At 33.9% G+C, this 26,567-nt stretch overlaps 2 protein-coding genes across 11 annotated transcripts in view; one reads left to right on the top strand and one right to left on the bottom strand.

The window, feature by feature from the left end:
* LOC138327023 (coiled-coil domain-containing protein 158-like) overlaps positions 1 to 26,567 on the bottom strand; it is a 58,028-nt gene that overhangs the window by 25,823 nt on the left and 5,638 nt on the right. For 3 of the 10 annotated variants that reach the window (XM_069273002.1, XM_069273000.1, XM_069272997.1), the window contains exons 3-19: positions 26,144 to 26,167; positions 23,167 to 23,219; positions 20,121 to 20,227; positions 13,586 to 13,777; positions 13,293 to 13,362; positions 12,688 to 12,771; positions 11,821 to 11,930; positions 11,266 to 11,356; positions 10,609 to 10,845; positions 9,904 to 9,980; positions 4,914 to 5,024; positions 3,629 to 3,743; positions 3,199 to 3,318; positions 2,719 to 2,916; positions 1,553 to 2,351; positions 1,146 to 1,211; positions 693 to 805 (exon numbers count right to left, since the gene is read on the bottom strand). In XM_069273002.1, the coding sequence (XP_069129103.1) occupies positions 693 to 805; positions 1,146 to 1,211; positions 1,553 to 2,351; positions 2,719 to 2,916; positions 3,199 to 3,318; positions 3,629 to 3,743; positions 4,914 to 5,024; positions 9,904 to 9,980; positions 10,609 to 10,845; positions 11,266 to 11,356; positions 11,821 to 11,930; positions 12,688 to 12,771; positions 13,293 to 13,362; positions 13,586 to 13,777; positions 20,121 to 20,227; positions 23,167 to 23,219; positions 26,144 to 26,167 (2,567 nt within the window). Of the gene's footprint in view, positions 1 to 692; positions 806 to 1,145; positions 1,212 to 1,552; positions 2,352 to 2,718; positions 2,917 to 3,198; positions 3,319 to 3,628; positions 3,744 to 4,913; positions 5,025 to 5,631; positions 5,704 to 8,583; positions 8,614 to 9,903; positions 9,981 to 10,608; positions 10,846 to 11,265; positions 11,357 to 11,820; positions 11,931 to 12,687; positions 12,772 to 13,292; positions 13,363 to 13,585; positions 13,778 to 20,120; positions 20,228 to 23,166; positions 23,220 to 24,016; positions 24,106 to 26,143; positions 26,168 to 26,567 lie in introns of those variants that run through there. The other 7 variants (XM_069272999.1, XM_069273003.1, XM_069273006.1 and 4 more) reach the window with 7 other exon arrangements.
* On the top strand, positions 6,158 to 8,221 carry LOC138326725 (uncharacterized). Its single transcript, XM_069272742.1, has 2 exons — positions 6,158 to 6,277; positions 6,568 to 8,221. The coding sequence occupies exon 2, from the start codon at positions 6,638 to 6,640 to the stop codon at positions 8,219 to 8,221; it is 1,584 nt and encodes a 527-aa protein (XP_069128843.1). The 5' UTR covers positions 6,158 to 6,277; positions 6,568 to 6,637.

Consider the following 26,567-nt stretch of genomic DNA (forward strand, 5'->3'; position numbering starts at 1 on the left):
ACTTTTAGTCAAATATTCAATTATAATCAAAATATATCATATGAAATTATCTTCGTACCAAAGAATTATTTCATATCAACCACAAAAATTTGTTTATTACTTATCCAGACTTGAAATCTAACTTAATATATTACTTCACTAATTGACTTTTGTAACAATTTTTTAGTTAACTAAAACAGAATATTGCAGGAATAAATTAAACAACAAAACCTGGGTTTTTTTTCTTCATATCTTTCTAGCAACATATTTTCAATTTTTATTTATCACATACTCCTGATTTCCATTGATTTTGCCTGTGTTATATTGTCACTAGTGTAATATGGTCTGCAGCGATTTTCATTGGCTGGAAATTTATTGTGATAACAAAACAGAAACAAAACATCAGGATTTCGAGGATGGCGGGACCACATAGCAGCCAACACTGGATTTTGGAATAAATTTTGACGTAGAATTCTTCAAAATGCAGGTTTTTTAATTTATGTGATAAAAAGTATCTCAAATTTGTATTTATTTCATATGAGATTTTATGAAAAAAAATCTAAGAAAATTTTGTTTTTGCAAGCCCTCTCATTTAAGATCCTATATATATTCTATTGATATTCGGCAAAATCAAATCCACAAGACAATGGAATATCATATGTACACTTAGGAGAGATGGTGAAGTGCTAACATGAACCCAATCTGTAACTGACCCGTGAGAGAGAGTCCAGTTTGTCCTCCAGCCATCGGACCTTGGTCTTTAGTGAGTCAATCTCGCTCCTTTTCAGCGTCACCTCCTTCTGCATCTTATCTGCTACCTTCACAGCTGCGAAAATAGTAAATAATTCTAAGTAAAGGATACATAGGGCATAAGCCTTAGGACTAATGCAAACATATTTCAGTACAAACATATGAAATTTGCTTTTTGATATTACTATGCTGAATTATCACTATAATAGGGTACAATATATCCTTTAAATTCATAATATACTGGCCATTATTTCCTTAGCTCCTCTTTGGATCATCAGTTGACATTTTACAAGATTATTTCCCCTTAGTTTTAAATACTCAAAACACAAAGACCAAATTACTGGTATAAGGTTAAATTTTATCAATCTAAAGCAATCAATACTGTTAAGAAGTTGTTTTATTATTGAGATGGTTACCTTGGTGATCAGCTGACTCACGTGACTTGAGAGTTCTATGTGCCAGTCGGAATTCTTGTTCCATCGCTGCAACAGAGGAGGTCATACACATAAATACAATGTAACACACTTCACCTGATACTATAAATGTAAGTCTGTAGTTAAAAGGACAAATAATATTGTTCTCAAATTAGGTTAACAACTTATTTAGCCAAGCTATTAAGTTAATTGTGTCTATGGTAAAATAATTTAAAATCATAGAAAATGAAATTGTTTCAAGTCTAAACATTAAATCCTGCACCAGGGATGAAAAAGAATACAATACATGTATTTTGATTCATTACTAAGTCAAAGATGAAAACAATATACAGAATAAATAGTTGTTGTATTCCTATACTGATTCTGTGTCCAATCACCTTCACACCTACCTTTACATTTTGATTGTGCCCTAGCCAAAGCCTTCTCTAGGTCAGACTTCTGTAACTCTAGGTTGTGTTTGACGGAATCCTTTTCCTCTGTGAGATTAGCCACCTCGTATCGACTCTCCTTCAGTTCCTTATACAGTGTGTCCTTCTCCTGCTGTAGGATACCTAACTCCTCTATACGTAGCTGCACCTCGTCTATTGACTTCTTCTTCCCTTCCTCTAGTTCTTTGATTCGCTTTTCTCGTATTTTCATTTTCTTTGACATATTTTCACGTGAATTTCTAATTTCTTCCAGTGTAGCCTTTTGGTCTGAGATAATTTTCATTAGATTGTCCTTTTCTTCCCTGAGATTGTCATGAGCTAGAGAATTAGTCTCCATGAATTGAGTAAAGTTTGTGGATTGTTGTTGTAACATTAACAGATTTTTCTCTTTCTCCTCTAACTGAATGGCTAACCTGTCTTTTTGAGTCCTAACCTGTGTTAATTCCTCCGTTTTCTGCTCTAGGAGATTAGAATAATAGTCTTTCTCTTGTGACACACGCTCCATCTCAGACCTTTTATCACTAAGCATGTTTGATACATGATTTTTCTCCACTGATAAAGATTCTTGCTGGATTTTCGTGGACTCGAACTTTTCAGAGGTTTCCCGTAATTGTTTTTTGAGGTTAGCACACTCGGACCTGGTCATTTCCAGATCTAATGTATTTCTATTGCACTTCTCTGTCATACTACTCAGCTGTGACGTGAGACTGCTGATCTGGTCCAAATGACGTTCTCTCTCCTGTCGCTCCGCATAGGATATCTGTAGCACCAAACAACTTACATTTTAATAGCATGTACATTTAAAACACTATAAGTATTTATTTTTTACAATTTAACTTGACAACAACTTTTTAAGGAACAAAAGGATCACAATTACAACTGTTAATAAACAGTCTGAAAGTGAGTACTGACACATTACTGAAAATGTTGTAATTCCTGAAATGAATTCCCGAAAATAAGAATAGTCCTATTATGAGCCCCTCGATCATCAACAATCTTAAGTGTATGTTTAGCTAATCAAAAGTGATGTTTTTTTGTAACATAAAATGTGAAGAAAAGGCTAGGTATAGACTTCAGACTGTTTCACAATCTTCAAGTCTGGTTTTTAAAATCACATGATTATTGACCTTTTCATTGACCTGAGCATTACACTCGTGTCTGATGAGCTCTAACATTTTCTCTAGTCGTTCGACATCTCTCTGTTTCTCCTCCAGTTTGGTCTCCAGCTCGGTCTGTCGTGTCCTCATCATCGTCTCCTTGTCTGACATCTGACTACAGCGCTGTTTCTCCAGGTGTACCTCGGCCTGTAGGCGGGCTGCTGTGTTCTACAACACATAAGTTAATGTCATACTAATTACTTAAAATCATTCCAAGGATTTTATAAAGTCAGGACAGGTGGGGACTTAAGAGAATGTGAGGATTAGACTCCAATTTTTGGTATTCACTTGAAGAAGGCTACAGATGTAGTTATAGTATGTGTGAATCATTTTATATTTCTGATGTGTTTTTAAATATCAATATAATATACATCATTCTTTACAGTAAACAATTATTTATAAATGAAGCTGATCTTCCTCTGTCCTGCCTAATCACAACAGCATCCATACCTGGTGTTCCTCAATCTTGCCCTCCAGAGATGACATGTTACGAATGGCATCATCTCTTTCCTTCCTCATAGCACTGACATCCTTATGAGTCTTCTCCAGAGATTCGTCCAATGATTCTTTCTATAATAGGACAATAAACCATGACAAAATGGTCAGAGAAGTGAAGAATGCTAAAATGCGTTACTAAAACACATTTTCACTAAGAAATTACAAAATGAATTATATTGACAGCTAGTATCTTTCATGGATTGCCATGATGAGACTATAACTGTTACAATTATAATTCAAAACTCATGTTTCAGTATTTCTTAGTTGATACAATCCTGATAATATTACTTATGATACTTCTACCACAAAGACAGTACTGTTCCGTATAGAACTTTTTAAGTAGATATCACACCGACTGTAAATGCGGCCACTCCCGACTTACTTTCTGCTGCCATTTGTTCCTATCCTCGGCGAATTCTTCCTTCAGATGTCGGATTTTCTGTTCTAGGTCGAGTATCATCACATCTTTCATCTTCATCTGCTGCTCAAACTGACCCCTGGTGGCAGAGATTCAAACATTTAAAATCAAACACACAGTAATGTTTATATATGTTGTCATTTCTATCAGAGAAAATCCTACCAGTCTCTAACAAAGTTATACCTTCAAATACAAGAATAACGATTGATAATACATGAAGTTTTACACAAGATTATACTATATATGTCAGCTGAACTCGCACTGGTAAAGCCACATACATCCTTTTAGTTAATCCTGACCACATTTTGTGCAATAAACATCTGAAATTATCTAACTCATTGATAACTATTCTATATATCAGAAGGTTCAAATAATCACATTTTTATTTCAAGGTAACACAGTCATTTAAAAGGCCTAATTTCTTTCTGTAATATTTTTCATAAGTAGTAAGTAATTTCTTAGATTATTAAGTATGCTATGTATAAGAACAGATGCCAAGAGAAAAGGTAGAGGTATAAAGAAAACAGAATAGAAGATGACAAGCATATAGTATGCTGTATATGCATATAAGCTTTATAATTTGTAATTCCATCCCCTTCTAAAATTTAACATTAAAAAACTAGATGGCTAAATCAAGCAAATCAGTAGATATTTACAAAAGCTGAGATATGTTGATAGTCGACAGTAAAATGGAGACTAATGACCTCTCTAATGTATTTACTCTTAGACTAGATCTATACAGTTCTTACTCGTATAATGGTGTGACCTCAGTTAATTCCAACTATAAAATTTTTCAAATAAATGTTGCAATGAAAATATTGTAACAAATGGAGTACAAATAAGAGCTGCAAGTATGTTGTTAATATATTTTGGGTAAAGGAGTAATTGACATCTAACTACACTCATATATAAGTATATATAAAGTAAACAAGTAATGTGCATGACCTTGCTCTATAAAAGGTTGATATAGAGCTGGATAAAATCTGAATTAAGAAATAAAGGGCAGGCAACTGAATTTGACAATTAATTAATTGGTAATGTCATGAAAGTAAATTATCTCAGAAATGCAACACCATGATCCGATGTACTAAAAAAAGTCTGGAAGTGATATAAAAAATGAAATCATAAAACAGAAAACGAGTGCTCGGTGATAAGGTGATGTACAATATATGAGGACTAATTGGCAGGTGCAGAAGTGCTGTTATGTGAGGGTATAAGCCCCGCCCTACAGACAGGGTAAAGGTCATACTCCATCATGGCTAGCTGAGACTGCAGTGTCACAGTCTGTTTCCTGGCGTTATTCGCGCGCTCTGATGCCGCCTGCATCTGCTTTTCATGTTCAGAGGTCATTGCTGATATTCTGGAATAAAACAGATGAAGCAAGCACATGCATTATTTAATGTGTCAGCATTAACTCAAAACACTAGGTGAATGAGGTTGAATAATATACAAGGGCATGTCTGACACGCTTTTACCTGAGAACATGGATTCTTATACAGTATATGTACTTATACTTCTGTATTCCAGAGTAATAGATATATTTGTCAATGCATGTAAGTTTTGAATGATAAATGAAAGACAAAACAGAGGATTCTGAAGCAAAACATTTTTTTCCAATGGTTTCTTATAATTACATTTATACCACTAAATGTTGAAATGACTTTTTCAAAGATTATCCTAAGCTATTCCTGCAATGATACCAATCATGTTTCCATCAGACAAGCCCCATCAGACACGCCACATCAGTTGTTGTTGGAACAAGATTTTAGTGAAGATCACACCAATATTATTTACATTAGTGCATGCATGTTTAAATCTCAAGAATTACATCAAATTAAAGTCAAAACTATACATATCACACATTCATATGATACTCCTCAAACAGCAACAATTTAATAACAAGAGTTATTGTCCTTGAGTTAAGGTTTTAGCTGTTAGGCATGTGTTACCCACTACCAAACCTTCACCTTGTGGTCATTTCTTGACCGTCCAGTCCCATGGTAAATATCACACCCTGGTAAGACCCTAGTCTACGTAATCTGGTTTTCAAACAGAAATGAATATCTGACTGTATCGCATTCCATAAAATGTTAAAATCTTCCAGAACGAAACTAATGTCAAATACTATCTTTCATATCTTCTCATATTTTGCCTGCATGCAGATACAAAATTTGTCATTTTATTTTAATTTTATATTAGTTCATATATTTTGAGAGTTTCCATCTGCATCATGGTACTGGATACCTCCATAATCATAAGCTGTATATAGTAGGTACATACATCATTGAGGAGTACCAGCATATCATTTTACTTATACACAGAGCTAGCTTTTTTTTTAAATAAACATTGACAAACACATGACTATCACACTTACAGATATGCTCACGTACAGTTTATACGAGATATTAGGTATGGGATGTACGTGTGATCATCTTTAGATAAAACATAACTTATCTAAGCATAGACTACCTTTATACAACACCTTACACAGATAAATAATCCAGCTAGATAATCATAATCTATGTGCAAATTGTGCACCAGATGCAGTGAATAGTTATTCAGACCTAATGTTGGAAGACGAACATTAGAAAAGTATCTGAAAATTGTAACAAGGTAAGGAATAATTTACATTAAATACAGTTTTGTATATCAAAAGCATTAAAGTTGAGTAACCAACAATGATCTCTTCAAAGTTTTCCTTTGACTTAAACAAATTTCTAACTTCAAATTTTCATTACGATAGGACAGCGTTACAGACTAGTAAGGATCAAATGTTATTTAACTTCACTTTCCTTACTATTATTTTCTAAGGAAAATATAACCTATGGAATTCCTTAAAAATTGAGGAATGTTGTTGAAACTTGGCCCTGGAATAATGATCAGTTTTGTTTATACGACAACAGGTTGGAAGTTCGAGTCACTGTGTTCTCTGAAAGTGGCTTTACAACAATCACTAAATAAATCCTAACAACGATGGAAAGTTATAACTCGTTAGAGACCAACTCGTTAGAAGGACAAGTCGCTGTACTGGCCCCCGATCAGACTACCTGTCCAATCCACAAAGGTATCAAACTAAAATGGTTATGTGAATCCTGCAGTGAACCAATATGTGCCAGGTGTATTGGAGACGTACACAAGTCACATTCCATCGTCCAGCTCAGTGATGTAACACCTCGAAACAAGGAGAAGATACTAAGCTATATCAACGATACTGAGCAGAACTTTATTGTCAGCATTGAAAGCGAAATCATAGATACTCAGGCTGAGCTAGACCACCTAATCCAACATTTTAGGGATGTTAAAACTGATGTTGAGAATCAGAAAGAGAAACTGAAAGAAAATGTTGATATCTTTATCTCTCAAACTCTTGCATCCAAACTGAAACAAGTTGAAGATGAAAATGCAACACTTCTGAAGAACTACAGAACAGAGTTGGAGAAGAAGCGAGACCAGTTCAAAGAAAAAGTTACACTGTGTAAAGAATCAGTCCAAGCTGGTACAGATTTACAGGTGTATAACACTGTTATAGAACTTTACATTCCGAGGAAAACTGTACCAGAGAAACCTGTTCTTAAGCCGACCAACTTCAGCTCTAACATAATCATTGATAGAGTACTGGATCAGGCATTAGCAAAAGTGACACCTTCAAATTCCTCATCACAACCAGAGACACAAACCAATCCCGGATCACCAGACAAGGCACAAACCAATACTGGACCACTAGAGGATCTCCTGCGAGTATCTAAGACTAATACAAAGCTGAAGGTTTTGTCTGAATGGCAAACCCCCTGTGATGTTAACTGTATTTGTCCATTCATTGATGGTGGGGTGTGGGTATGTCAGGACAAGAGCAGCACATTAACCTATCTGACAAACCAGGGAGTGGTACAACAGGAGGTACAGAGTGTGTCAGACATCAGGGATATGTGTGTAGCACCAACAACACACAACCTGTGGGTCTGTACAGACGACAATGTAATGGAGTTAACAGCCAACACCCTCACACAAAGATTCACAGTCGGTGATGAAATCTTCTCCATTTGTGTTACAAGGGATGACAGCATCCTGATTGGAACTAAACAAAAAGTCACTAAATACACTACAATGGGAAAGGTCACCACCGCTATCGCAGACACTATAATAAGGCGATCCTATGTGTGTTCACCACACAGGATATCCCAATGCCCAGTCACAGAGAATATTGCTGTAGCTGACAAGGGCTGGCCAAACAAAAATGGGGAAGACGAGCCGTTCGTTATCCTCTTTGACAGAAACCTTGTGAAACTACATACATATGGACGCCCTGAACATATAAGTGACCCTCTACCCTTTGACCCTGTCGACCTAGCATACAGTTGCCTTGGACACCTGGTCGTCGCAGACAACCTTAGCCTTTACCTATTAAGTGCTAGCGGCAAATACCTCCGGGTCCTCCACACTGACAAGGATAACGTCAGCGATGTGGCCGTGGATGAGGACGGGTTAGTGTGGGCAGTATTTAAGAATAAGATCAGCCACATCACTAAAATCAAAAGACTTCAGAACACAGGTTTGTGAGGAGATCACAAGTTATGCCAGAGTCAAGAGACACCAAAACACTTGTTTAATTCTGATAAGGCTTGATGTTAAGAAACAAAAGAAACGCCTAGGCCGATAGTATTTAGGAGACTTTCTCCTTCATGAAAAAGATTGCATAAAAAGAGATATCACTTACTTTTAAACATGTAAATACAATGCCTTAACTATGTGATTTAACTATAAACTAATGTATTTATTACTCAAGATAATGTGGCTTAATTAAACCCAAGGCAGATACAAACTTTTGCTACGGACCAGCAGTGTCAATAATGACCCACACAGTTGTAAAACAATACCCTGCTCATCCCTATCACAATTAGTAAAGCCCACAAGAGACTTACTTCCTGTAAATGGCTAGTTCTTCTTGTTCTCTGTGAGGGTACAATGTATTGTAAACAATGAGGGAAAACACAGGGGATAACATGTATGTGATAGACTACAGGAAGGCACACAGTGGCAATATACATACAGTAGTGTAGATATGGTGGTGACATTCATTTACAGTAGCGACTTCATGCCTTTATCCTAATCATATTTTGTGAGTAACTTTTGATGGTTATGTCTTTTTTGTGAGACTTACATAATCAATCTATCTGTACTTTTCTTATACGACATAATGGCAAACTTAATACCTACTCCTTAGGATAGACACCTCTGCATTGTGAAAGGAATCAAGAAATGTGATCAAAAATCACACTCACAGTATATAGCTGCAATGTGATGTCGTTCCTTATGACTACACACATCACATGATACCATTTGGATGAAATATATCAAGATTATATTTTTAACTTGGTCATGACAATTCACCTAAGAAGCACCATGATTTTTATTTGTACGTATATCTGTATTAGGTGGGGATCTATTCACTAGCATGTGGAAATCAATGACAGTCATATACCTTATTCAACCCAATAAGCGCCTATGTCCCTATAAGCGCCCCTCCTCCTTTTTTGAGACAACAAATTCAGTTGTCTGGGCATGAATAAAGACCAAAACTACACAAAACTGTATAGGTTTGCATTCATTTCGCCTTATTAAGCATCTTATAATTTTTTTTTATTTTTTGACACCCTGGGCACTTATTGGGTCAAATACGGTAGGTGACAATGCCATGATCCGTTATGGAAGGGACATGCATGGAAAGTTCTTCAATTGACTTTAATATCGATAATATTCTGCTTTTGAATATCACGGAGTTATCTGCCCTTGTGGGTAGGTATGAGGAAAAAATGACATGATTTTACTTAAAATACAATAAACATCTACCCGCAAGGACAGGTATCTCTAATATGCAAAGACAGAATAATGTAAAGGAGAGTAATGATAGGACCTACCTAATCATCTAATATTTAGCTTGGTCTAAAAGCAACTTATTTCATAAAGATTGAATTTTACTTCAGAAGTGTTGTCCATGCTTTTTATAAGATATTAATTCAAATTTTAAATATTTTTATATTGAATATATATATATTCATGACACACTGTATATAATATCTATACTTTTTAAAAAAACATATCATATAACCAAAATAAAGTCATACATATAACAGTTGCATAAGAAATGTTCAAACTAAATAAAATAATTGCTCTGCAAACCGAATATTGTTCTAGGCACACCATACTATATAAAGGGGGATAACTCTACAAAGACGACCTACTTGTCTTGCTGTTCACGGAGTAGGGTATCCTTGTCATGGCTTATGTTATGTTTCAGGGACAGAATTTCCTTCTCCAGCTGTTAAACAAAACAAAAGTAGTAATCATTTTATTGTATATAGGACATTTGTAAGACAACTCTTCAATGTGGACAGCTGACATCAATTTTTATCCGCAGACTTGCAAAATTTTCGTATTACAGACACTTGAATTCCTGTCACTGTTTGTTGGTATAGAGTTAACTGATCGCCAGGCAGTATGAAGCCACTCCTAATGCTCACAAACACACGTGTACTTATTCAATGTTGTAACAAATATCATCATAACCACAATACAAATATAGTTCCCTGATGTTTGACAGCTGGCCATTCATAAATATGTGAAGATTCACAGATAAAAGATTCATAATACAGATGTTAAAATTTTCCAACAGCAACATAATGTTTCTAAGTGTTCAATGAAATATTATCAGTGATAAAACCCAGAAAAAAATAAATCTCTAGACTTCATGTTCTCTATAACATGAGTAAACATCTGATATTTATTTTAATTGTAATACTGATTGACATTTATTTCATTTCAGTAAGTTGATGTTAATGAAATTAAAAAAAAAATCAAAAATCTTTGAAGCACAAAACAATATTAAAATTCCAATACCAGAACCAACAGCTGTTGAGAACCTTATAACATTAATTTAATTGGTATACCTCGTGTATTTTCTGTGATTTCTGTGTGATATCGGCACTCATCTCCTGTAGACACCTCTCCAGAGTATGAACAAGCATGCCCGGGGCCTGTTTGGTGACGGGGTCAGCATCAAAGAATGGACGGCCACGCTTCCTCTCCGCATCCACGAGGATCTGTCTGATCTGGTTGACAGAGGTGTCTAACAAATATTTGTCTCTGGTGTTATCGTCCATCTGTCTACCAGCATTACTTAGAGCCTGTCAAACATATACATATTAAGTAGCACAATTTTATCCCATGGATCACATTATATGTACTATTTTATCTATCCAAAAGTAGAAATTAAGCTAAAAATGTTGGTAGCCTTTACAAGTTTAATTCTACCGACATTATTTCAACCTTATTTCAGAGTTTTGAAATTTTTTCAGTATTGAAGTTATTTGAAGGAGGGCTGTGATAAAACTTTTAAAGAAAGGTCTGAGTAAAATAAGTTAAGTATTTTTTTTAAGAATTTAAATGGCATTTTGAGAAACAAAAGTGATCCCTGCGAAAGTTATCTCAAATGTTTGATTAATGTTATGTGCATGTATATAGTGATCTAGAACAAGACATGTTCTACCAGAAGAGAGAATGAGCAGTATTCTACATCACAGTGACACAAAGGTATAGATACTCACCTCCTCCTGGGCCCTACATTTCTCTGTCAACTGCTGTACCTGACTCTGCATCTTAGCCAACATAGCCTCCTGATTGGCTGATTCCTTTAGTCTGGTAGTTAGGACAAAGATAATGATTTACTCACATAAAATGTTATTAAATTCATTTCTTCAATATATATAATGTATTAGTCTTGTCAAGTTACAATTTTTTTTAGATCTACACATTGGGTTACCTCCCCTATCACATATAATTTTCATCTCAAACTGTGGAGAATAAAACTTTCTAAGACTTTTTTTAAGCGTTAAACATATATAAAAAGCATTATCATGGAACTAAAGCATAGAAAATCTTACCTTTGATACATGTGAGTAACGTTTTATTACATGATAAAACAATATACAGTCAAATCTGTCTATAAGGCCGCCAAGCCAAGGACCAAGACAAAATATTCTTTATAATAAAGTGGTCTTTATACACAGGGCAAGTTGTAATGGAAATTGACTTTTTGGGACTCGGAGAAAGTGGTGTTGTTAAGCAGATGGTCTTTATTATCTTCATTTATTACTACCTACCTCAGATCAAGGACAGCCTCTCTGTTGCTCACTGTTTCATGTAATTTCCCCTTTAACTCCTCTATATTACTACGGAATTGTCTTTTTTGTAATTCTGATTGTTCATTGGCCTGAAATTGAATAAAACATCAAACATTATCAACATGTACAGAGAAATAATTAAAAACAATCATAACAGAATAGAAGTGATAAGTTCACACTAAAACCAATCTTCAATGTTAATAGAAAATATAATATAATTGTATGGAAATGACTGGGTTTTTTATGTGAAATTATATGGAAATGACTTGTCTTTTTTTACATTTAATCATGTACCTAAAAATTTCAAATAAAAAAAATTGTTACATACATATATATATACATTGTTGCAATATCTTAAAAACAGTTAATTGACATTAATAACAAATCAAAACCTTTCTAAATAAACAATATTTTTATTTCTGTCGATCAAATTCCGACACACTTTTATAAACTTTTAAGACTATAACTACATCACATGCTGTTACAAGGATTAGGTACAAATGTCATGATCCTCTCATTAGCATGTTAAACACACAGCCTATCACTAGAACATCATTTCTGACATGTATTTATATGCACACCTGAAAGTTTTAGAAACATTCAATTTTTCAGACTAATTAAAAGACTCAGATGGAACGCTGATCAACCTATTTAACCACATACTACTGTGAGTCAAGAAGCCAAACAATGAATGAAAATCAAGTTATACCAAACAGTTACATTTAAGAATTAAGCAAACATTCACAATATAATCAAATTAAAAACATAACAAACAGCTCTACATCATGTTAAAACTAACATTGAGTTATAGCACTGTTATTTTATTTTATGTTCGGATCTTCAGACCTCTTGATAATATTGCTGCATAGTTTGTTGGAGTCGAGCTAGTCGTGGATATTGGATTTGTACAAATTCCTCTGAAGGTGTAAACTAAAAATAAACATAGTATGCTATACTACTTAACCATGTACATCCTACGTCTCAACATAGCCTTATAGAGTTAGTTTATATGGGAAATTATCTGCTTTTGTTAACCTAAAGCAACACAATTTCATTTAGAATTATAAATATTTATTTCATCTTCTTAAAACAACTGATATTACCACAAAATTGTCTTTTAATAACCCATGTGATAACAAAAATAAATAAAAAGGAAAAAATAAACAAATAATGGTAGTAACTTTTCCAAGATAGATAGATTAATATAAATCACAAGTCAGCATAAAAGAGATGGCAATTAGCAATGAAGTTAATTTACCTCTGTAGCCCCACACCCAGAAAATGTTAAATCAACACTTTCAAGAAAGAAAAGGTGTAAAACTGAAACTCTTCTACAATGTATATCACTCAAATTGATATTTTTTCCAACATGATCAAAAGATGTGCCGTATAACTCAATTAAACACAATGCGACACAAACCTTGTGTCACTATATATCGCAGTATACCCACCTCCTGTAGCCTCCGTCGCAGGTCGGTAACCTGCTCCTGTGAGTCCTTCAAGGCCTTCTCCAAGTGGGATCTGTGGAGAAGGTTAAAACTGTAATCAGTCCTGAGCTCAAATTTTCATTTTATATCTTTAAGAGTACTGACGGAGAATATTTGTTTTCTTTGACAGTACAACAAGATATTAACTACTTAATTTTCCTTCAACATGTTTTTGACCTTCAAGAGAAATGAAATTTTTGTATGGCAGATTTTAAATGTACATGAATTATCAATTATGATATGAACAGAATACATACGGTGGTCCATATTCATATGCTGGCCTCCTCGCAGAGAAGAGTTCGGTTGAGGGGAGAGTAGAGAATCCCGTTTTAGACGGACTGCTGGGAATCATGGAGGACTGGACAGGAACATGTTTAGACATGGGATAATCATTTAACATGTGATGCTGTAATCTGTCTGTCTCCTTCCTCTGGGCATCCAACTGGGTCCTGGACAAGTATAAACACAATAGAGGTCAAACAATTGATTCAAATAACCAAGGCCTTAATCTATTGGACACGTATATATATATAGACAGGTTAAAGGTCAAAATCTGATTTTATAGCCAAGGTCTGGACCATTTTATCAAGGTCTTAGAAATAGATATAATGAAAGTTCAAATATAATTCGTTATAATTGAGGCCCCTTTTTAATCAGTTTCATCAACATCTTTATCTTCAGGGCATCCTTACATGATAATCACCAATGAAAGCTTGGGTAATTTGGATGTACAAATCATGACACTAAATACCTCTTTGATGATTGTCTCTATAACATACATAATAACTTATATCATTAACGATTTTCCATATTTGATTCAAAATACTTTTTTTCAATTCAACTACTGTACATATTTCTCTACACAACAGTAATTTTATGCTGCCTATATGACTTAAATTTAATTTGGCTATTGTATTGCTGAGTTATAACTATGTCTCTGTATTGCTGAGTTATAACTATGTCTCTGTATTGCTGAGTTATAACTATGTCTCTGTATTGCTGAGTTGTAACTATGTCTCTGATTGCTGAGTTGTAACTATGTCTCTGTATTGCTGAGTTATAACTATGTCTCTGTATTGCTGAGTTATAACTATGTCTCTGTATTGCTGAGTTATAAATATGTCTCTGTATTAATATTGCTGAGTTATAACTATGTCTCTGTATTAATATTGCTGAGTTATAACTATGTCTCCGATTGCTGAGTTGTAACTATGTCTCTGTATTAATATTGCTGAGTTATAACTATGTCTCTGTATTGCTGAGTTATAACTATGTCTCTGTATTGCTGAGTTGTAACTATGTCTCCGATTGCTGAGTTGTAACTATGTCTCTGTATTGCTGAGTTATAACTATGTCTCTGTATTGCTGAGTTATAACTATGTCTCTGTATTAATATTGCTGAGTTATAACTATGTCTCTGTATTAATATTGCTGAGTTATAACTATGTCTCCGATTGCTGAGTTGTAACTATGTCCCTGTACTGCTGAGTTATAACTATGTCTCTGCATTGCTGAGTCATAACTATGTCTCTGTACTGCTGATATAACTATGTCTCTGTATTGCTGAGTTATAACTATGTCTCTGTATTGCTGAGTTATAACTATGTCTCTGTACTATGCTGATGCTGAGTATACTATGTCTCTGTATGCTGAGTTATAACTATGTCTCTGTATTGCTGAGTTATAACTATGTCTCTGTACTGCTGAGTTATAACTATGTCTCTGTATTGCTGAGTTATAACTATGTCTCTGTATTGCTGAGTTATAACTATGTCTCTGTATTGCTGAGTTATAACTATGTCTCTGTATTGCTGAGTTATAACTATGTCTCTGTATTGCTGAGTTATAACTATGTCTCTGTATTGCTGAGTTATAACTATGTCTCTGTATTGCTGAGTTATAACTATGTCTCTGTACTGCTGAGTTATAACTATGTCTCTGTATTGCTGAGTTATAACTATGTCTCTGTATGCTGAGTTATAACTATGTCTCTGTACTGCTGAGTTATAACTATGTCTCTGTATTGCTGAGTTATAACTATGTCTCTGTATTGCTGAGTTATAACTATGTCTCTGTATGCTGAGTTATAACTATGTCTCTGTATGCTGAGTTATAACTATGTCTCTGTATTGCTGAGTTATAACTATGTCTCTGTACTGCTGAGTTATAACTATGTCTCTGTATTGCTGAGTTATAACTATGTCTCTGTATGCTGAGTTATAACTATGTCTCTGTACTGCTGTTATAACTATGTCTCTGTATGCTGAGTTATAACTATGTCTCTGTACTGCTGAGTTTATAACTATTCTCTGTATTGCTGAGTTATAACTATGTCTCTGTATTGCTGAGTTATAACTATGTCTCTGTATGCTGAGTTATAACTATGTCTCTGTACTGCTGAGTTATAACTATGTCTCTGTATTGCTGAGTTATAACTATGTCTCTGTATTGCTGAGTTATAACTATGTCTCTGTCTGCTGAGTTATAACTATGTCTCTGTATGCTGAGTTATAACTATGTCTCTGTATTGCTGAGTTATAACTATGTCTCTGTATTGCTGAGTTATAACTGTCTCTGTATGCTGAGTTATAACTATGTCTCTGTATGCTGAGTTATAACTATCTGTTAACTAGTTTGTATGCTGAGTTATAACTATGTCTCTGTATGCTGAGTTATAACTATGTCTCTGTATGCTGAGTTATAACTATGTCTCTGTATGCTGAGTTATAACTATGTCTCTGTATGCTGAGTTATAACTATGTCTCTGTATTGCTGAGTTTATAACTATGTCTCTGTATTGCTGAGTTATAACTATGTCTCTGTATTGCTGAGTTATAACTATGTCTCTGTATTGCTGAGTTATAACTATGTCTCTGTATTGCTGAGTTATAACTATGTCTCTGTATGCTGAGTTATAACTATGTCTCTGTATGCTGAGTTATAACTATGTCTCTGTATTGCTGAGTTATAACTATGTCTCTGTATGCTGAGTTATAACTATGTCTCTGTATTGCTGAGTTATAACTATGTCTCTCTGTATGATGCTGAGTTATAACTATGTCTCTGTATGCTGGTTATAACTATGTCTCTGCTGCTGAGTTATAACTATGTCTCTGTATTGCTGAGTTATAACTATGTCTCTGTATTGCTGAGTTATAACTATGTCTCTGTATGCTGAGTTATAACTATGTCTCTGTACTGCTGAGTTATAACTATGTCTCTGTATCTGAGTTATAACTATGTCTCTGTATTGCTGAGTTATAACTATGTCTCTGTATTGCTGAGTTATAACTATGTCTCTGTATTGCTGAGTTATAACTATGTCTCTGTACTGCTGAGTTATAACTATGTCTCTGTATTGCTGAGTTATAACTATGTCTCTGTATTGCTGAGTTATAACTATGTCTCTGTACTGCTGAGTTATAACTATGTCTCTGTATTGCTGAGTTATAACTATGTCTCTGTATTGCTGAGTTATAACTATGTCTCTGTACTGCTGAGTTATAACTATGTCTCTGTACTGCTGAGTTATAACTATGTCTCTGTATTGCTGAGTTATAACTATGTCTCTGTATTGCTGAGTTATAACTATGTCTCTGTATTGCTGAGTTATAACTATGTCTCTGTATTGCTGAGTTATAACTATGTCTCTGTACTGCTGAGTTATAACTATGTCTCTGTATTGCTGAGTTATAACTATGTCTCTGTACTGCTACTGAGTTATAACTATGTCTCTGTATTGCTGAGTTATAACTATGTCTCTGTATGCTGAGTTATAACTATGTCTCTGTATGCTGAGTTATAACTATGTCTCTGTATTGCTGAGTTATAACTATGTCTCTGTATTGCTGAGTTATAACTATGTCTCTGTATTGCTGAGTTATAACTATGTCTCTGTATTGCTGAGTTATAACTATGTCTCTGTATTGCTGAGTTATAACTATGTCTCTGTATTGCTGAGTTATAACTATGTCTCTGTATTGCTGAGTTATAACTATGTCTCTGTATGCTGAGTTATAACTATGTCTCTGTATTGCTGAGTTATAACTATGTCTCTGTATTGCTGAGTTATAACTATGTCTCTGTATTGCTGAGTTATAACTATGTCTCTGTATTGCTGAGTTATAACTATGTCTCTGTATTGCTGAGTTATAACTATGTCTCTGTATTGCTGAGTTATAACTATGTCTCTGTATTGCTGAGTTATAACTTGTCTCTGTATGCTGAGTTATAACTATGTCTCTGTATTGCTGAGTTATAACTATGTCTCTGTATTGCTGAGTTATAACTATGTCTCTGTATTGCTGAGTTATAACTATGTCTCTGTATTGCTGAGTTATAACTATGTCTCTGTATTGCTGAGTTATAACTATGTCTCTGTATTGCTGAGTTATAACTATGTCTCTGTATTGCTGAGTTATAACTATGTCTCTGTATTGCTGAGTTATAACTATGTCTCTGTATTGCTGAGTTATAACTATGTCTCTGTATTGCTGAGTTATAACTATGTCTCTGTATTGCTGAGTTATAACTATGTCTCTGTATTGCTGAGTTATAACTATGTCTCTGTATTGCTGAGTTATAACTATGTCTCTGTATTGCTGAGTTATAACTATGTCTCTGTATTGCTGAGTTATAACTATGTCTCTGTACTGCTGAGTTATAACTATGTCTCTGTATTGCTGAGTTATAACTATGTCTCTGTACTGCTGAGTTATAACTATGTCTCTGTATTGCTGAGTTATAACTATGTCTCTGTACTGCTGAGTTATAACTATGTCTCTGTATTGCTGAGTTATAACTATGTCTCTGTATTGCTGAGTTATAACTATGTCTCTGTATTGCTGAGTTATAACTATGTCTCTGTATTGCTGAGTTATAACTATGTCTCTGTATTGCTGAGTTATAACTATGTCTCTGTATTGCTGAGTTATAACTATGTCTCTGTATTGCTGAGTTATAACTATGTCTCTGTATTGCTGAGTTATAACTATGTCTCTGTATTGCTGAGTTATAACTATGTCTCTGTATTGCTGAGTTATAACTATGTCTCTGTATTGCTGAGTTATAACTATGTCTCTGTATTGCTGAGTTATAACTATGTCTCTCTGAGTTATAACTATGTCTCTGTATGCTGATTATAACTATGTCTCTGTTTGTACTGTATGCTGAGTTATAACTATGCTCTATCAGTTATACTATACTGCTGAGTTATAACTATGTCTCTGTACTGCTGAGTTATAACTATGTCTCTGTATTGCTGAGTTATAACTATGTCTCTGTATTGCTGAGTTATAACTAAGTCTCATCAACTCCAGTCAGTGTACACATTCTGTTGGAATCTGGATTTTAAGTTAACAAGCTTTGGTTGTGTATGTTAACTTTTCTAACATGAACAAAAATATCCAAATAATATGTTTTGTATCTTTAGTATCTGTAATATAATGTCTACAGTGGTGTAATTACATAGACCAGCCCTTATAACATAGCCAGTACAACCTGAATACCCCGTAACACTGGGCCACTACATAAAAGATTGATATCACTGTTCACTACACAGAATATTGATTGATTCATTATTCAATCCTCCTTGGCAAATTGATTTTAAAAGAAAGATTTTTCCTCGTGAGGACAACCTATAAATTACACTTTATTGAAATCAATGTTTAAATCATGAAGAGTTCCAATATTTCTTGCGAACAAAAAAAGTGATTTATTACTCCTAGTTTTTCATAAGACATACTCTTTGTAGGATAACAAATAAATCTTTTATACCTTATACCACACAAATGTAGTATCATTTATTTATTATAGATTTATTCCACCCAGAAGTACACTTAGATAGAGCGAAACAAATTTTATCTACAGATTTGATCTTGTTAAACTGGCATATCACAATATACAGTACACACTAATAAATATTAACCATTAGTCCAGATATATGGAAATTAACTGTATACATGAATGAGTATGATTTAGGTCAATCTTTCACTGCCATCACCAGATTAAATAATTTACAACCAAGCCTGAATTTCATAATAAATAACAATGCTTGCATTGGCTATGATTATACCCTGCATTATATGGCATTCCCCAATCTGTAATTAACTTATATACCTGCTGGTAACTCACATTTTTTCAAGGCTGTTGAATGATAATAACAATTTTATACCTCTCGTGTTCATCTTTTATTTTACAAACCAGACATTAAGGCACATATTAAAGTTTATATCCATACTGATCCTAGATTTTCATTTCAATCTTTTCTCAAATAATACAATGAAATACGATAGAGCAGTCAGTTATTATACGAATCAAAGGTGCTTAATCATCAGGAGCTTCAACTACAATATTTTCATTGATGTAAATAGTGAAAGGGAGGCTTCATAGTGAACAAAAGTGTGAAAGTATTTTTAATCATTATTATATCAAAATAACATAGAATATGAAATAATATAACAATATCTGCAAAGCCTTCAGATTAAAATACGAAAATTCAGAGTCCAACATCATGATCAAGGCTGGGAAAAAATCCTACCTGAGATTTAAGACAAATTTCCTAAAAAGGATTTTGACTTTACCATGACAGTAAACAATCTTACCTAAGATCTTGGATAGTTTACCTGAAGATGATGTGTGACATCACCAGATTGATGCTGGATAGGGATCTTACCTGAGATAATTTACCTGAATATGAAGATTATTTACCTGAGTATGAAGATTATTTACTTTAGTATGAAGATTATTTACCTGATATCTGATATTATTTACCTGAGTATGAATATAATTTACCTGAGATCTGAGATAGTTTTCTGTTCTGCGGAGATATCCACCAGAGCTGAGAGTGTTGCGGGTGAGGTAGGAACAATGGTAGGCTTAGCATGGCTAAAGGCAGGCGTCTGTAAATACATGTAGACCATAAATAATTATCTTCTCAACATTTATTTTGTAGATAGACCTGCTGGTGCACTTTCTGTTTACTTTAAGGTCATCACAACACAAAAATATGTCTCGAGGGTAACATCATTTCTATATCATTAATACATGCAATATTGACTTTGACTTAAAAATAACTTTTGAGCATGGCATAGACATATATCAGTGCAATTGTTGGAAGATTTGCTTCCACTTACAAGATGCAAGTATCACTAACTGTTGTACCAGTGAAAGTGTGTAGTGGGCTTTATCCTAACTATATATACAGATGAAGGATCTTAAACATTTAATATTTTGTAGTATATACGTAATTGTATGTCAAAAAAACATATTACAATTTACAATTATATGGATGCAGTAATGCAAGCTGCAAATGAATGTATGAGACAACAAACATGTATATATATGCAAAAGGATAAATCAGTATCTATATCAATATTTATTGAGAGAAAGTACATTATTATAGATTTGTAAGTTTATTGTGCACTTATAATATGAGAATAGTGTGGTCTACGTTACATGTTTAAACCTGCAGCGTCTTCAAAACCACCATTTCAGAGACTACTATAAATCGGACACATACTTTCCGTACATTAAAATGCACAGTCTTTCTTTATCAGAATCAAGAATTGCATGCATATGCTAATAGAAACATTAGTTACAGAAATCTGATTGGATGACCCTTTACTAGTTACTCTGCAATGTAGAATTAATTGCTGAAGGTTATAAGGCGATAAAAAATGTTTTTTTATTTGTGTCTATAATTTGTCAACATTTTCACCAATAAGTGAGAATGGATATTATACATTATATTTGAATTATTCATGAAGTTACATTGAAAGGTTACTCTGTGTTTTGGGCACTGTTACTGTGATTTCTGTAAGAACGGGCTGATCAATACCTTATAGCAATCAATAAGGACAGGTAAATGATACAGGTGTGACAGACACACCTGACCTTAGAGCCAACCACGATCGGAGTAACTCACTGTGTCTTTGAACCAGCCTTTTGTTGTGTGGTATTTTAAACAACGTCATTAAGTGTTAATTTACATTGAAGTTCAAATTTCCTATTCGGATTTAATAAACACTTATCTACTCATAAAAGTTTAACTATGCGCTTGGTATTTTAAACTTCATCTGGTGACACGGTCTTAAATCACTCAGAGCTTCATTAAGGACGCATTCATTCAAAACTGTATAACTGTGAACCAGATGAATTAATTTCATCTGAATATTTTATGCTAACAATAAAAACATCATTTAAAAGACATATTTTCTAAACATCTGACATATTGCTACACCATAAATCGTATACATGTATATAAGTGAATATGTTTACTTTAAACACATTTTTTGGTACAATGTAATTTTAGTGTAGAACTGGTTTTGGGCCACTTAATTTGCAGAATGTATGTGATGAATCCGCATATTTCAAGTAGTTGTTATACCTTTATATTACTATCATGAAGTAAATGAAAATTTTGCAATTATATTTAGTGCAACTTACAATTGTAAATACCTAATGTGAAAAGCGATGACCACTAAAACCTGTAAAAATAAAGTATTCTCCAGAGAAAAGTTATATATACCTGTAGTGTAATGAATATGTGTAGGTAATTTTGATCAGAAGAACATGTTAATGTACAGACAGCCTATGATGTACAGATATTATATTTCCTTATGTATATAACGAAGGGCTAGTGCTCAAGGAAGATTAAAAGTCTACAGGTCTATCAATAATTACATAGAAGCATCATAATATTGGTTTACCAGATTGTGCTATATGTTAGCACTACCTATAGAGAACTAAACTTTAATTCAATGTGTGTGTTACGTTTTATGCAAATTGTTAATGTAGCCATTATAAACAGGCTTCGGGCACCTAAAGAACATGATTTGCTTTGCAAATTGATATTATAACACTGTTTGGTGGATGCAAAATGAACCATAACCCGTTTTAGGTGGAACTTTACAAAAAGGCAAGTGAACTGCAGAGCTTGCTAACTGGCTTAAAATGAAAAGTACATGTGTATTATGGAGATGATAAAAGCTGCGTGGGTATGGATCCGGTCAGGGCCTGCCCACCTCTAAAGCTAAAAGTACATGTAACAGTCACTATCCAGGTTAATCCGCCGTATTGATTTACATCTATAATGTGTTTTGTTGAATACGACCAACATGTAAACATAGTGGATATAACAGCGTCTTAGGAACTATCATGCTTCTGCAGTCATCTATTTTATGGCCTTGCAATTTCTTATTAACTGCTGCTATGCAGATCATCAAGCCGTGAGGTTTTCATTTTGCTGCGGCCTTTCAAGGCCCATAACCTCAGTAACATCATCACAACTAGTTGGTGTTCATGGAAACACAACAACACTGGTCATGCACATATAATCTATAATGTGTTGCAAGATTGTCAGAGATGCAATCAGTGAGTGGTAAACTTGATGACCACAATCACAACTCTAGTATAAACTAGGGGAGGGAAATAAATGGAGTTCAAATATCGAGAAACATAGGTGTGCTGAATGTAAGTTTTTCAAAATCCATCCATTTTTCGAGTAAAGGATAATACAAATGAAATAGCAGTTTAAACCTGTCTATAAAGGACACTAAAAGGACAAAGCTGAAATGTCCTGTATAGACAGGTGTCCTTTATAGACAGGTGTCCTTTACTCAGAGATTAATTATAAAGTAAATAGCACCTAATGAAGTTGAAGAGCTTGAGTCAGTCTTTTTATAGCAAGTTTTACTCCACTGTTAGAATGCAACAATTTTTTTCTGTTTGTTACCACATTTCAGAAATTTTATTAGTTGTATCTTAACAGAGAAATTAAACTGTATAATGTATCCATCCATTAAATTTAGCACTCATTATATATAATTATTACACTTACTTCAGAGGTAAAACTCCCAAAGTCGGTCCCTCCTGATGTCACAGAGCCTGTTTCTGAAACGAGAAAACATCATCATCAAAATATAATAATGACAGCTGAATCAATCATAACAGATGGGTATTGTGTTAATTATTATATAAATTATCATATAATAGGCAACAGCTTTTTGTGGTAACCTATGCTTAAGGTGACAGCATGGTCAGTAAGATATATCCTTGTTCTTGCATGTGTAACAGGAGAGGAGCAAATGTAGTGGCTAGACCGGGATTCGAACCCGGGACCCTCCGAACACTAGCCGAGTGCTCTACAGACTGAACTACCTGGTCACCGATGATCGACCCAGTCCAATCCCGCTACACTTCTCCCTCCTTTCTGGAAGTCTTCGCCCTCGGAGACATACGAGACCCTTCCAAATACCACCAATGTGGGTTTTTTAGTTGGGCGCCAATTCTGTAACAGGAGAGGAGCAAATGCAGTGGCCAGACCAGGATTCGAACCCGGGACCCTCCGAACACTAGCCGAGTGCTCTACCGACTGAGCCATCTGGTCACAGATGATCGACCCAGTCCAATTCCGCTACACTTTATGCATTCACAATATGCTGATCATGACATGCATATATAAACCAAATAACTTACCAGTTAATGTAATTAACATATATATATATAAAACACAGTTATCTAGGCATTCAGAGCTTTTTTTATCCTGAATAATGAAATTACATGTGATCAAATTTTATCATCAAATCAATTACAAATTGTACAAAATTACTTGAAGTTTTGAAAAGTATGAAAAAAGTATTATTATTATTATTATTATTGAATATTGCTCTTTGAATTGCCTTACATACACATAATGGCTTTGAAAAGTAGTCATCTTGGTTATCGGTCACAATAGATCATGTATATGTGTGTCTGAAGTAATCCACTAAATCCCTGTACACGATTGTGAAGTTATCAAGTCTATATTCACTTACCATAAAAAACAGGTGGATTCACCCTAAAGCTGTACATGACCAATATGTGTAGACATGTGTCAACATAGAAATCTAATATGACTTAAAACATTCACCAGCTACGCCATCTTATCAACACACTCAATAATTCATACGCCTTTATTTCTAATGAGAAGCAATCTTATTGACTGTCTAACAGATCCAACATGTTAAGACAGAAACGAGTTGTTTACATGTCATCATTGCATCCCTTTAAAGTTTTATAATGTGGGAATGGTTGGATACCATGAGGTGTTAAGAATATGAGTCACACTTGCCTAAATCAAAATTTCAAAATTCTTTGAGTTTAGATAAATATAGAAATAAATGACACAAAATACCCCAACTACACATTTTCAAATACAGTAAGATATCTGAAATAATAAGGACTCATGTAACAAAATGTGACTTCATTATTTTGTATGTATTGGAAGCCAATTGAATGCATTTTATACATAGACTTTTAGTGCATTGTATATAATGTGTGATATGTCCATTGACACTGAAGTTAATTTGGGGTCTTTATTTTAAAACAAGTAATTTCAGAGTTAAATATTGGTCAATTATTCACTAGCTAGGATCAAAGAATGACACTTGTACAGTTAACAGTATACATTTTATCTATACAGACATCATTTGAAAACTTTGACCAAATCAAACTATCCAATAAACTAATAGCAGTATTTCAATCTGACTCGATCCTGCAACTTAGGGGTTTCTAGGTTTTAAAATGTTTTTGAATTTGGCCCTTTGGTAATTTCACATTTGTAAATCAATCTAAACAATCGTCTTTATTTAAATATTTTCTAACTAAGCGACGGTGAAGTAATTTATTCCACAGCTCAAATTGAAATGTTAGCAGTCAGCACAACAAATCATTTTACACTCAAGAATGCAAGCCCTCTTATAAAAGTCTGCAAAATCCCACTTACAGGTATATACATGCATGTACTCAAGACTCTGAATGCATATAATTCTCTTTCTTTTAAAGCAAATTGAACATTAACCGTTCTTGATAAAACATAAACAAAACATCAGTACCTGGTTTATCATTTATTACAACAATACACATAAAATGAAATGGGAAATCAACATATAGTGTAAATAGTGTACACCCAATTAAACCTATCATGATCAGTATAAGATATGCATATCTATATATTATTTCATTACAAGATTTTCTTCTGAAATTTTAGTTGGCCTTCGTTCTCATATAATCTAATTATAACTTTGAATCATTTAAGGCTTAATTAATCTAATAAATATAAGTAGATTAATTAGCATTATATCATGTCAGGTATTTTGAACAATCAAAGTAAACTCTGTGCATTCATTGGATTAGATGTTAATGTAAATACCTAGTATACATCGAATTAGAGCACAAAAGTATTTGAAAACGACTAAAAACAAAATTTCCCCTTTTGTTAAACAGATAACAATCACTATTAAAGGTACAGAACAACCTTGGTCCAACATTGTCTTTGAGTTAGAGGGATCAACACTGAAGAATTATAATAATGATCCTTCCAGAAACCTGAAGCTTTGAAGGAGAGTAGTTTAAATATCTAAGATTTGGTTACATTGATAAGACAGATCTCTGTTGTCACAGAGAAAGAACGTTTGTTTTCAGAGTGCCACATGAATAAATCTGTCTACTTTCCCCGGCACCCCGATACAGCCTGGTTGAGAAGACATTTGGATTTGGTCTAATCCTATTCATTTGCTTTTATGGACAATACCGAAACAGCGATCTTTGTGACACCTTGGTCACTATTTGTTTAGGTTTGTGTGCTTAACCCTCTAGATGAACATGCAGTATCTAGTGAATACTGAAGTGGTCCAATTGTATTGTCTTGTAGGACAATTTACCCCATATACAGGAATGTTATATATGTAATGTATCTAGTGTCAATATCAAAACACATTAATTCAAGCCAGAAACACTTGGGCAAACACATCAAATAAAGAAACTGAAAGATATACCTGGTAAATATGATGATACAAGATCTAGAAAATTACAGAAATCAAATATCATATACCATCAGAAGTGACTATATATATATTTGTGATACCTATAGCCTATATATATACAGCTCATGTATAACAACTAAAATGAGTGTAAACAATAGTAATGGTAAAAATCTTTTTCACTATAAATAAACTTGAATTGGTCAGTATAAGTCCAATTGTACAATGCAAAATACTTAGAAATGTACCATATAACCTACAAATTTTAAACATAAAGCCAAGACCATTCCGACATTTAACTTTGTGGATGTAATTTAAACTAGTGTCCACTTCAGACCAGTAACAAAAAGATAGCATAATATTGCTCTAATCTTTGTTTATTGAAAAAAGGGATCAAGAGATTAGAGTGTAGGTAGTACCAGCTAATCATTCAACACTG

This window comes from Argopecten irradians, chromosome 7 (genome assembly GCF_041381155.1).
Source record: "Argopecten irradians isolate NY chromosome 7, Ai_NY, whole genome shotgun sequence".
Taxonomy (NCBI): Eukaryota; Metazoa; Mollusca; class Bivalvia; order Pectinida; family Pectinidae; genus Argopecten; species Argopecten irradians.

Coding starts and splice junctions, on each gene's coding strand:
- LOC138326725 (XM_069272742.1), top strand. CDS start 6,638: ATGGAAAGTTATAACTCGTTAGAGACCAACTCGTTAGAAGGACAAGTC.